General features: G+C 44.0%; 1 protein-coding gene across 1 annotated transcript in view; it reads right to left on the bottom strand.

Annotated features, from left to right (window-relative positions):
* The window catches only part of LOC147108085 (serine/threonine-protein kinase PLK2-like), a 48,326-nt gene extending 35,055 nt beyond the window's left edge, over positions 1–13,271 (bottom strand). The window contains exons 1-6 of the mRNA XM_086004552.1: positions 13,044–13,271; positions 12,289–12,396; positions 9,564–9,680; positions 6,627–6,756; positions 6,305–6,386; positions 4,917–5,012 (exon numbers count right to left, since the gene is read on the bottom strand). Coding sequence (XP_085860678.1) covers positions 4,917–5,012; positions 6,305–6,386; positions 6,627–6,756; positions 9,564–9,680; positions 12,289–12,396; positions 13,044–13,166 — 656 coding nt within the window. The 5' untranslated portion in view covers positions 13,167–13,271. The remainder of the gene's footprint in view (positions 1–4,916; positions 5,013–6,304; positions 6,387–6,626; positions 6,757–9,563; positions 9,681–12,288; positions 12,397–13,043) is intronic.
* Positions 13,272–13,598: the final 327 nt, after the last annotated feature.

Below are 13,598 nucleotides of genomic sequence, written 5' to 3'. Positions count from 1 at the left end.
TCCATTTGCAAAATCGTGGCCTTCCTGTTTGACACAGGGAAAGACATTAAAGATTGACCTTGTAATATAAAGAAAAATCTTGCATTTCTATAGTGCCTGTCATGACCTCAGGACGTCCCAAAGCGCTTTACAACCAATGAAGTACTTTTGAAGTGTAGTCACTGTTGTAATGCAAGAAACGTGGCAGCCATTTTGTGCACAGCAAGCTGCCACAAACAGAAATGTGATAATGGCCAGATAATCTGTTTTGACTGATGTTGGTTGAGGGATAAATATTGGCCAGGACACCGGGGATAACTCCCCAGCTCTTCTTCAAAATAGTATCATGAGATCTTTTACGTCCGCCTGGGGCCGCAGTTTAATGCCTCATCCGAAAGACGGCACCTCTGACAATGTAGCACTCCCTCAGTACTGCCATAACCATTTAATTGGCTGAAAAAAATGGTTCTTTGAGGCTGGTTTCTAGCCAATCAAATAGCATTCTATTTCAGATATGCTCCTACCTACAAAATGGAAGTAATTTTGACTTTAAATAATAGCGTAGAATGTGCAATATCGGCTCGGTCACCCATAGAATCATAGAATGATTACAACACAGAAGGAGGCCATTCGGTCCGTCGAGCCCATTCGGGCTCTCTGCAAAGCACTTCAGCTAATCCCACTCCCTGTCCTTTCCCGTAGCCCTGCAATTTTTTTTCCTTCAGGTACTTATCCACTTCCCTTTTGAAAGCCACGATTGAATCTGCCTCCACCACCCTTTCAGGCAGCGCATTCCAGATCCTAACCACTCGCTGCGTAAAAAGGTTTTCCCTCATGCTGCCTTTGGTTCTTTTGCCAATCACCTTAAATCTGTATCCTCCAGTTCTCGACCCTTTTGCCAATGGGAACAGTTTCCCTCTATCTACTCTGTCTAGACCCCTCATGATTTTGAACACGTCTATCAATTCTGCCCTCAACCTTCCCTGCTCTAAGGAGAACAACCCCAGCTTCTCTAGTCTATCAACGTAACTGAAGTCCCTCACCCCTGGAATCATTCTCATAAATCTTTTCTGCACCCTCTCTAAGGCCTTCACATCCTTCCTAAAGTGCGGTGCCCAGGATTGGACACAATACTCCAGTTGAGGCCGAACCAATGTTTTATAAAGGTTCATTATAACTTCCTTGCTTTTGTACTCTATGTGCTCGATTTTGTCAATGGGGAGCTTTTGGAGGCGGGACTCCCACTTTTTGGGTTGTAGTCCCACCTCCATCGACTTGTGGCCAACCCACGCTATTTTCCCTTGATTGACTTTGTTAAGCCCGCCCAGCGGGCTCAGCAGGCCAATTAAGGGACACCTGGTTACTGGTGACGTCAGCGATTGACATTTCATCTGTCAAGAGCTTTTGACAGATGAAAAATCAGCGTTTGACAGCTCTGTGAAGCTGTCAAACACTGACAATCTGTCTTCTAACTTGAGTCCTTCTACACAGACTCAGTTAGAGATCTCTCCAGACCAGAAAGCAGAGGCTGCAGCTTTTGACAGTTCAGCGGTCATTCTGCTTTCTGTGCCGGTGAACTGAGGAACTCCCGAGAACTGAAGGAAGGAAGCCTGCAGGAGAAAGTAAAGGTAAGTAAAACTTATTAAAACACTTTACACTTACCTCACACACTTACCTCTGCACACATGCACCCATTACTCACCTGCACAACAGACATCTCGACCCCTCTAACCCCTGCAGACCGACGGTCTGCCTCGCTAACTTGGCGTGGTTTGGAGCCATCGGACAGCCCACACTTCAGGGCTAAAAATAGGGATTAGGCAAAAAACTGCCTGTTAACTACCTGTTTACAGGCAGTTAATTGGCACTAATCCCCTTCCCGCCTCGGGAACCCGCCTCCTGGGACATTGGCACGGAGGCGGGTTGGGGGCGGGATGGGTTCCTGCCTCCCGATTCTGCAATTTTCCCACCACTCCCACCTCCAAACGTGCCTCCTCGGGGCTTGGAAAATCGAGCCCTATGACTCTATTTATGAAGCCCAGGATCCCGTATGCGTTTTTAACCGCTTTCTCAACCTGCCCTGCCACCTTCAATGATTTGTGTACATATACCCCCAGGTCGCTCTGTTCATGCACCCCCTTTAGGATTGTACCTTTAGTTTATATTGCCTCTCCTTGTTCTTCCTACCAAAATGTATCACTTCGCACTTTTCTGCATTAAATTTCATCTGCCACGTGTCCACTCATTTTAACAGCCTGTCTATGTCCTCTTGAAGTCTATCCTCCTCAGTGTTCACTATACTTCCAAGTTTTGTCATCTGCAAATTTTGAAATTGTGCCCTGTACACCCAAGTCCAAGTCATTAATATATATCAAGAAAAGCAGTGGTCCGAGAACCGACCCCTGGGGAACACCACTGTATACCTTCCTCCAGTCCAAAAAACAACCGTTCACCACTGCTCTCTGTTTCCTGTCACTTAGCAAATTCTGTTTCTGTGCTGCCACTGTCCCTTTTATTCCATGGGCTTCAACTTTGCTGGCAAGCCTGTTATGTGGCGCTTTATCAAACGCCTTTTGGAAGTCCATGTACACTACATCAACTGCATTGCCCTCATCAACCCTCTCTGTTACCTCATCAAAAAACTCAATCAAGTTAGTTAAACACAATTTTCCTTTAACAAATCCATGCTGGCTTTCCTTAATTAACTCACACTTGTCCAAGTGACTGTTAACTTTGTCCCGGATTATCGTTTCAAAAAGTTTCCCCACTACCGAGGTTAAACTGACTGGCCTGTAGTTGCTGGGTTTATCCTTACACCCTTTTTTTGAACAAGGGTGTAACATTTGCAATTCTCCAGTCCTCTGGTACCACCCCCCGTATCTAAGGAGGATTGGAATATTATGGCCAGCACCTCCGCGATTTCCACCTTTACTTCCCTCAGCACCCTTGGATGCATCCCATCCAGTCCTGGTGACTTATCTACTTTAAGTAGATTAAACACCTTTAAGCACCTCTCCCGATTTTCATTACATTGACTTCACGGGTAGCCAAGCCAATTGCTGACGTTTTACACTGTCATCCAAATTCACAATTACCCCCAAAGTATGAACCATTTTACACAACAACCAAGGACATCCTCATATCATGCAAGGCCCTTACAGCCAGCAGAAAGACAGGACCATTGTTCTATAAGTAGGGACTGGATTTAAATCCAAGTGTTTAACGTGAAAGGATTAACCAACTGTGCCATCCAGCCCTGCCAAGAAATGTTTTAAAGTTCTGACTAATTATTTCAGTGTGGGTTTAAGTTGGATCCCAGCAGCAGAAATAAAGTACTGAAGCAATCTTGTCTACTGTTTCCAGTTGAGCATAGAGTTCCCATCCACACTTGAAATAGGTCCAAAAGTAATAAATAAAAGAATGGCTTGCATTTATGTATCATCTTATCACATGTCTCAAAGTGCTTCACATAAGACAATTGCTTTGAAAGGTAGTGACTGCTGTTATGTAGGCAAACACACCAGGTCATGCTGGGCACAGCAGGTCCTACCAAGCACAATGAGGTAAATGACCAGTTACGTTTAAGTGCTGTTGGTTGAGGGAGCAGCATTGTCAAACACGGAGAAACTCCCTGCTCCTCCATGAATCACATCATAGGGTCTTCAACATCCATATGAACTGCAGAACAGGCAGACAGAGCCTCGGTCCAATGTTGCATCTGAAGGGCAGCATCTCTGGCAATGTACTTTAGCAGTACAACACTGGAGAGCCAGCTTAGAATATGCATGAAATCCTGGCGTGGGGCTTGAACCCTCAACCTTCCAACTCAGAGGGTTCAGACATTGGGCAACTTCCTCGTTCCCCCCGGCTCAATTTAGATTTAGATAACGTGCACTGTCAGCCGAGGGGAGAAGCTTCAGGTGTTTGACCCCCCTCCGCAGTAGGCGCGACACTTTGAAGCTCTATTACGGAAGGTTTAGTGTGGTGAGATAGTCATGTACACAGGTCTGGAAACCCAACTATCTCAATGTTATCAGTGCCAGATAAAATAAGGCTGGTTTCTGCTGGGCACCTAGGCGCTCTCTTTTTTCTTCTGTTCTTCTATTTCTGGAACCTTGATTGTCTAACTTAAGGGAGGCTCCCCATGGGTATTGGCAACTGGTGGATTATCGAGGATTTCAAAACCTCCTATCAACTGGCATTTGAAATGAACTTCATGAACTTCTCGGTTTATTTTAAACTGAAACACCTAAAATTCCCAGAGCGATCCTCCCGATTTGCGTCATATTTTCATGCGAAAGAAAGATCGGCGACATCTAATGTTCCCTTTAAGCTGCGCTCTGGCTCCCCCGCGCAGCCGGCTCACAAAATGGGAAAAACTGCGCATGCGTGGTATTTTGAATTAGGGCCACGCAGCCCCTTAAAGGGTCCCGCACCCAAAAAAAAACTTAAAGGGAACTTTGACGGTAACCCTGGAGAAATGGCGGTTTACGCTGTTTCTTTTGGGTTTTCTGCCAAAGTTACGACGGGAGATTGGAAGAACTCTACGGAAATCCTACCCCCAAAGTGCATTTTCTTTTTTTTAAATAAATTGCAGCTACCACAATTCCCACAAAAATTCTGGCAATCAGGATTTCCTTCAAAAATTCCAAAGACTGAAGATAATGAGTGTGTGAATAATTAAGGTTGTACTGTAATCTCGCTCTTAAAAGCCTGGATGATCAATAAACAGGGGTTGAAATCCTTGTTAACCTTTAGCCTGCTTAAAATCTATTGAATATGCATTGGAAACCCAGAGGTAATGGTTTAAAAATGAATAATTATTTGGAGTGAAATTTCAACTGGCTGCATGCTGAATATTTATTGAAGAAAGGGACAAAGGGTTCAGGTCACTAAATATTCATATATCGGGCACATTGTACAGAAGGCTGACTTACAAAACGCAGCCAAGAGCCCAGATATCCGACTTGTACACGTGTCGCTTCATGCTGATAACCTCTGGAGCTAAATAACTGGGAGTACCACAGATAATCCTGTTAAAAAAAAATAGAAAACAGTTGAAAAAACTTTCTAAATATCAGTGGTCGTTTTTAAACAAAATTGTGATCTTTTCATCTAATATAATATTGCATCAAATGGAATGAATACAAGTGATATACGGAAAGGGATGGTTGTTACCTTGTCTATATCCTTTCTGTACAAGGCAGGTTTGGCTTTGCATGTGCAGGATATAAGAACATAAGACGTAGGAGCAGGAGATGGTCATTTGGCTCCTCGAGCCTGCTCCGCCATTCAATAAAATCATGGCTGATCTAATCTTGGCCTCAATTCCACTTCCCTGCCCGCTCCCCATAACCCTTGACTCCCTTATCGTTCAAAATATGTTTGCTTAATTACATGTTCATATGTATGCACCCTGGTGTGCTCCACATTTTTAAAATTTGTTTTATGGGATCTGGGCATCGCTGGCAAGGCCAGCATTTATTGCCCATCCCCAGTTGCCCTCGAGAAGGTGGTGGTGAGCCGCCTTCTTGAACCGCTGCAGTCCGTGTGGTGATGGTACTCCACAGTGCTGTTAGGGATGGAGTGCTGTGCTTCTGGCCTCCAACACCAGGACCTGAAGAGCAGGAACCAGAGGCGGCATGGCTCAAAGTTCATGCTGGGGGAGGGGAGAGAAAAAGTGCTCACTTTCCCTGAACTTGTGCCTCCTTGGGTCTTCAGTCTGCCCCAGGGCCTCCGCAGACCCACCAATCTGTGGAAGGTCCTGCCGCAAACTCCACCACTCGCTCTTTGAGTTGGTCCTCTGTTTGGACACCCCACCAATATACGGAGAGGAAAGTGAGGTGGGAGGTCCAAGAAGTCCCATTCCACCTCCTTTACATTCCTACTGGGCTTGTGTGTAGTGCAGCTGCAGAACTTTTTACAAGGGCTTTAGAAACCCTTGGACCTCCCAGGGCAAGGCAATGGGGGTGGAGACCTAACGCAGTGGGTATCTCCACCCACCCCATCCCCATTTTCTCTTTGGTGCGGCTGGGGGGTGGAGCATTCCCAGGCACAATGAAGAGGAACATCCACCCTCTGTGCTGTGCCACTTGAAGAATGAGTGCCACGATTACCACTTTTCAGCAATAAAAAGAATGAGCCAAGTGATGGGCCGAATGTCACCCAGCAGCCAATGTGTTTTATCCAGCGCAGAGTTAAATGTGAGGTATATTCTGGGATTAGAACATCTGCAACACCTGCCCAAGTGTACTTCAGACAAGCCGAGGGTGAGTCACTGTGCAGTGCATATTATAATTTCCCACCTGTTCTTTAATCTGCTTACCCTCTCTTCTGCTCCTCCAACTTTGTAGCAAGCCCAAAGTCACCAATTTTAACTTCCATGTTTTTAGTTACAAAGAGATTACCTGTCGAGAAAAGGAGCCACAGTATGCATCTATTGAACAAGCCAATATCTATCAATTAATGAACAGCGTGTATCTACCATAAATAAAAACAGAAAATGCTGGAAATACTCAGCAGGTCAGGCGGCATCTGTAGAGAGAGAAACAGAGTCATCGAGCTCCAAACCACCAATATTTATCGACGGGTCAATATTTAATATTGAAATAACCAAAGGAGTTAGTAGGAAGACCAAAACTACTTACTTAACTTTAAGTCTCTGTGCACTATGCCTTGGTGGTGCAAGTACTTGAGTCCGGATATTATCTGTCGGAGATAATGATGCGCTTCTGGCTCGGTGAGAACTTTTCTAGCTTTCAAGATGTGGGCCAGTGACTCAAAGAGAAAATGCAAAAAAGGCAGAGCATCAGTCAATTAAATGGATTTCCGATAATTGGCATCACTACTGGAATCTAAATCAAAAGGTGTTAAGCTTCCCATTGTTGGATCCATCAATGGCCCAGCATGATAAAGGCAGTGGCTGGGTGTAGAGCTTGCTGTAAGAAACCAGCATGATCCAACCATCCAAAAAAGTGTGGCAGCAATCAACACCACTGCCACCCCCCCATCCCCACCCCAGCAGAGAATCAAACCCCATAAATATCATTTTTAATGATTTTAATTACAGCTTCTAGCTTCTTTAAGAGCAAAGGCAACAACATATTTCTTCTTTCATTAGAATGCAAAAACTCACAATTTCATTAACAATTTACAGATTTTGCATTCGTGTTAATGTGTGCGATTCATGGACATAGATGGGAGAGAGGGAGATCATTTCTCTCTCTCTCTCTCCCTTCTACCCTAGTACATAAACACAACATAAACACAATAATGCAAAACCAATAAATCATTAACTAAATTGCAAGTGTTGGCAATGGAGCTTTTTCTTTAAATAGAGGTCAGGAAGTTTCTATTATTATCAAGTCCTATCTTAAGAACATTCATCCCAAGTGTTCACTTAAACAAAAAATGTAACTTTAAGTTTATTTTGCTGACCAGAATTACTAGAAATGTCATTATTGTTCATGTAAATTCACAGTGAGTTTTGGTCACTTTGAGCTGGCTTATGACCATGCTCTCGCTAAAGGTTATTTCTCTCCTAGGCTAAGGCTTCTTAGCTGCTGAAAGGTTGCAACTGAGGCAGTAGGAATGAAAATGATTGCGGTGATTGCTCTTCAACTTTCCTCAGCACACATCGTAAGTGCGGGAGCAGTCTAATAAACTCCCTAAAATACCTTGAACTATGCAAAACTCTTTGTGCTGCCCACGTCATAAAGAGTGGTGTCATTCTCAACCTACCACAGTTATGCATTTCTCATTTACAGTGGGAGAAGATTCACTCTGACAGAATTATTAAAGTGGCACCGAATAACACCAGCTTTTTGCGGTTTCCTGTAAGCAGCAACACATGTAGTATTGCCGATAATTAAATATATTTTGTCTCAGTTCATGTAAAGATGGAGATTATACTTCATGTTTTATCTTTTTTTAAAAAGCTCAACAGCAAGTCTAAATACGGCTGTCTGATAAAACTAAGACGGGATTCTAAACAGCATTATAACAAATGGTGGCTATTATGTGACCTCGCCACTTCACGAAAAATGGAGCTGAGTTCACTGGGCTTTAGCAGCCGGATTGTCAAGGCTTTCAGATCAGATATGGTTCATGGGCTATAATTTCACGACCTCAGGTGGCTTCACTTTGGCAGTAACTATCATAGGAACAGGAGTTGGCCATTTAGCCCCTCGAGCCTGTTCCGCCATTCAATGTGATCATGACTGATCTGCGACCCAACTCCATATACCCGCCTTCGCCCCATGTCCCTTAATACCACTGGTTAACAAAAATCGCTCAATCTGAGATTTAAAATTAACAATTGATCTAGCATCAATTGCCATTTGCGGAAGCGAGTTCCAAACTTCTACCACCCTTTGTGTGTAGAAGTGTTTCCTAATTTCACTCCTGAAAAGGTCTGGCTCTAATTCTGAGTCTATGTCCCCAAGTCGTAGACTCTCCAATCAGCGGAAATAGTTTCTCTCTATCTACCCATTCAACTTCGATGAGGGCGGAAAACTGGCGGTATCAGATTGGCCGCCTGGTATATGCCCAGTTCTGTTGACTTCAATGGACAGAAAAATCGGGCGCTGTGTATACCTCCAGTTTTCCGCCCCTGCTGAAATTGAAAGTTACCTCCATTCACTCGCAAACAGTTCCATTTTCCACTGTCTCCCATTAGAGAGCCAAAGATTAAATGTACTCCCATTGAATAAACAATGGCTTAACCTTACTGCAGTACAGGGCTGTCAAAGCTTGTGTCTGCATGGGCTGCTTAGATCTGTATCATGGAGCATTGCTGGCTAATTATGAAGTTAAAAAATCAATGTTCCCCTTAATTTGCATCCATCTCAAGCTGTTGACACTTAACCGATCTTGGTTATCGGAGTTAGGATTTCACAGAATCACAGAAACCCCACAGTGCAGATAGAGGCCATTTCGGCCCATCGAGCCTGCACCGACACATATCCCACCCGATCCCCGTAACCCCACGTATTTAATCCCCCTAACACTAAGGGTCAATTTATCATAGCCAATCAGCCTAGCCATTTATCCACCAATCGGGCACAAATTTGAGAACAGCCTTTTCCAAACCTCCAGCCTCGCTGCGTTCAATTGGCCAAACCAATGAGAAAGATGAGCAGAAATGGAGCCAAGTTCCCAGGGCTTTATTGGCTGGATTGCCAAGGCTTTCAGATCAGATACGGTTGACGGGCCATAATTTGGAGGCATCGTGTCTTTTTATAGAGACGTAACAGTAAAGAAACTACACAGAGGCTGCAAGTTGCAGTGGTTGGATTGTTTTACTCTCTTTACAACTAGTTTTAATTTATCTCTCTTTATGTATTTAATCAAAATGAGTGGATGAACTATGTAGCAATTATATAGGATGTATTGATCAGACAATATTTTTAAAGGAACATTATCAATATGTTGAGCATTACACTTATGGGGGTAATTTTGACTGTGGATGATAGAATAAAATGGGCAATATCCCACTGGGGCGACATGGGGGAAGTGAGACAAGAGTAAATGTAGGCACATTAGAGCAGATCACTGTTTAAATGCACATTGCTTAATAAACTTACCTTCCTGCTGCAGTATTCAAGTATGATATAAATATTCTCGGTGTCTTCAAAATGATGATAGTAGGAAACGACATTCCTGTGATGGAGAGCACTGTGAAGCTCAATCTCCTTGTCAATCTGCAAAAGAAAATCTTCCTTTTTTTATATATATTCACTGTCGATATAACAATGCCTATCATTTGGAATATACCCGCGGAAATAAAAATCGCTGGGTTAAATCACACTCGGCAATATCAGTAACAAATTCCTTTGTCGGCCATGTTAACCCATTTATTTTAAACAGGTTAGTGCCTTCATTAAAATAATGGTCTGGGAAATTTCACAAACTCATTAATGTGTTCATTGCCCAACACAATTTTAATTTACATGTTTCTGTCACTTTAAGCCGTGTCAGCCGAGGCTCAGTTGGTAGCAGTGGCACCCTCGCCTCAGGGTCAGAAGGTTGTGTAGTTCAAGTCCCACTTCAGACACTTGAGCTCAAAAATCTAGGCTGACACTCCCAGTGCAGTGCTAAGGGAGTGCTGCACTGTCGGAGGTGCCACCTTTTAGATGAGACATTAAACCAAGGCCCCATCTGCTCTCTCAGGTTGACGTAAAAGATCCCATGGCGCTATTTCGAAAATGAGCAGGAGAGTTATCCCCGGTGTCCTGGCCAATATTTATCCTTCAAGCAACATCACTAAAAACAGATTATCTGGTCATTATCTCATTGCTGTTTGTGGGACCTTGCTGTGCGCAAATTGCCTGCCGCGTTTCCTACATTGCAACAGTGACTACACTTTAAAAAGAAACTTCATTGGCTGTAAAGCACTTTGGGCCATCCGGTGATTGTGAAAGGCGCTATAGAAAGGCAAGTCTTCGTTTCTTTTTAACATGACAAACTGCTTCTATTGATTTTCTTGAACAACAGAAGTTCAAAACTATTATTTTAATTGAGCCCTTTTCCCCAGTTCCGTTATTATATTCTGCAAGTAAATTAAGATTTGCAATTCAATAGCATGTTATCGCATCTTTCTGAAACATCCCAAAGCATTTCACATACAATGAATTGCTTTGAAGTAGAGTGAAAATTGTTATGCAGGGCTATACAGCAAGATCCCACAGCAGCAAGTGAAAGAATGACAAGTTAATATGGTTTTGGTGGTGTTGGTTGAGGGAGGAATGTGGGCCAGGGCCTCAGGAGAGCTGCCTGTCCTTCTTCAAATAGTTCAAAGGATCTTTAACTTCCACCTGGACTGGCAGACAGGGCCTCGGTTTAACTTCTGATCTGAAGAACGGCACCTCCATAAAGGCAGCACTCCCTCCGTACTGCGCTGGTGTGTCAGCCTACTTCATGGGCTCGAGGCCAGGAATGGGACTTAGACCCATGGTATTCTGACACAGAAACAAGAATGCTACTTTTGTTGGTTCTTTGGTATATTTGGTGGCTGCCTACCCTATCTAAAATGTACTAACATTTCTCTGTAACAGATGATCCTACAATAGACAGGGCCTGGCTGGCAAAATGCGCCTTTTTTCAAATTCCATTGTTTAATATTTCTCCAAAATTGTGCACTCTGCAGCTAGATTAATGAGGTTTTGGGCATTTATACCAGTGCAGAGGCTCATTAACTGCTTGAGATGTGTTAAAAGACCATCGCTACAGGTGCATTGTGATTGACTGTCAACTTTTGGTCTCGTTGACAAAGGAATCATGACAGAAATTCAATGGCATCGCATCCGTTTTTCAGGCGCATAATGGGTGCCTCAGCATCCAATATGGCGGGCAGGGCGCATGCGCTCATTATGCGCCTGAAATACGCCACCCGCCATAAAGGTAAGGGCAGAAAAAGAGGACTGAGCATTTTCAGCCATATAACACTAATGTCACATGTCTGTCACTGGTGAATCAATTTGAGGTGAACTTGTCACAATGCAGTTCGTGAACAACTTGCACCTCCAACACTTCACCCTCAGAAGGTTTACCTTGGGTTAGAATGCCCGGTGTTATCTGCAGTGATCTAATTATGGACCCCACATAGAAATACACAGAAATGACAACACAGAAACAGGCCATTCAGCCCAACCAGTCCCTGCCGGCCTTTACCTCCCACATGAGCAAATAGTTCTACTGTCAGCTGTGGCTCAGTGGGCAGCACTCTTGCCTCTAGAGTCTAGAAGGTTGTGGGTCCAAGTCCCACCCCAGAGACTTGAGCACAAAAATCTAGGCTGACACTCCAGTGCAGTGCTGAGGGAGTGCTGCACTGTCGGAGGTGCCGTCTTTTGGATGAGACTTTAAACCGAGGCCCCCTCTGCTCTCTCAGGTGGATGTAAAAGATCCCATGGCACTATTTCGAAGAAGAGTTATCCCTGGTGTCCTGGCTAATATTTATCTCTCAATCAAAATCACAAAAACAGATTATCTGGTCATTATCACATTGCTGTTTGTGGGAGCTTGTTGTGTGCAATTTGACTGCTGCGTTTCCTACAACAGTGACTCCACTTCAAAAGTACTTCATTGGCTGCAAAGTGCTTTGGGGCGTCTGGTGGTTGTGAAAGGCGCTGTATAAATGCAAGTGTTTCTTTCTAATCACATTTATCCACCTCCTTCCCATATTCCTCCATGCCCGTCTCCTTCATCCACCCATCCAATCCAATGTGGAACGTTGACATCGTTCCTGCCTCATCCACTAACGCTGAGAGTGAACTCCGCAGCCTCACAACTCTCTGTGGAAAGTAGTTGTACCTTCTCTCTTTGATGTGCTCCGGGTACTCGTGAAAGTGGCATTACTTTCACGGCCTGGATCCTGTTCGTTGTTGCTTCAATCAGTTGGTAGGATTTTGCAAATGCGCCCTGGTATCACACACACACAAAATAAATTTGTTTGAAAAAATCGCTACAAACTTTGTCAGTGTCTTTTAAACCAAGTGAAATTGTAACTCCCGGGAACCAATCATCTTCACCTCTCGCATGCCAATCAAAGGGAAAGGGGGCGGGTCTTGCAATTTCACTCTGTCCGAACGTGTACAGACAAGTCCCAGGACCAGGACCAGATGTTTGCAGATTTATTTTGGCATGTTCTTGAACATTGTGTAACTATTTTATTAACATGTTATATATAATTAATATATATAAAAATAAATCTTTAAATATTCTCCAGAAAAATGCGCATCACTTGGGACGTCGCTTCAAGTCTAAAATTTACAAGTTGATCAAACTAGGTGTTTCCCAAAGTTTTATTTTAGGACTATCATTTTCCCCAAATAATGCAAACGGAATATTGTCCCGGCATCTTGCGGTTCAATCAAATGTGCCTGTTATGTAAATGCATTGTGTGCATTTTAAAATAAAGTAACTGTAGTCTTCACATAATCAGAGCCTTTTAAACAGCGAATCCTGCAAGCGCACAACAATGGCAGATTTGACAAATCACATATCTTATTTCTAATGGATTATACTGTTTGCTGCCCGCCTCCCCATTCAGAAACATCTGCACACACCTTTCCGAGACATTTGCCCCTGTAGTACAGACTCCCTGTGGTGGGATCCCGGATCAGACGGTGCAAATTAAAGCGGTTCTCTCTTGCGCTGGGAGTGGAATCCTTGCCCAAGGATGTTGCCATTTGTCTGCTCGATGTTTTGATGCGAGTTGTGGGCTGGCGTGTAACGGGGGCTCCCCTTTATATCTCTGTCGTCTGCCTGATCTGATCGGTCCCAATTCACAAAAGTTTTTGCGAATCGCTTGGAACCTCCCTCCCCCCCGCCCGCAGGGAATCCCAGTGTTGGGAATGGTGCTCCATGAGTGGATGGCGACGCTTGAGGGGCGGGCTCCCTTTTCATTCGGTCATGTCAGTCCGCCGTCACACTGCAACTACCGATTGAGGCTGGGAATAATAGATAACTGTGCCTGAGTTATACTGTGGGCTGTGAGTGGAATTCTGCCTCTCTCAATATTTGTTTAAATTGGGACACTGGGTTCTCCCAGTGTTATCCAACAAAAAAAACCCGAACAAAAGTGCCCCCTTTTTAGCGGGGCACAACTAATTAAACCCAAA

This window comes from Somniosus microcephalus, chromosome 13 (genome assembly GCF_052327205.1).
Source record: "Somniosus microcephalus isolate GS21.2 chromosome 13, FLI_Smic_1.0, whole genome shotgun sequence".
Taxonomy (NCBI): Eukaryota; Metazoa; Chordata; class Chondrichthyes; order Squaliformes; family Somniosidae; genus Somniosus; species Somniosus microcephalus.
Note: the sequence above shows the minus strand (reverse complement) of the source record. Positions and strands in the feature narration are given on the sequence as shown.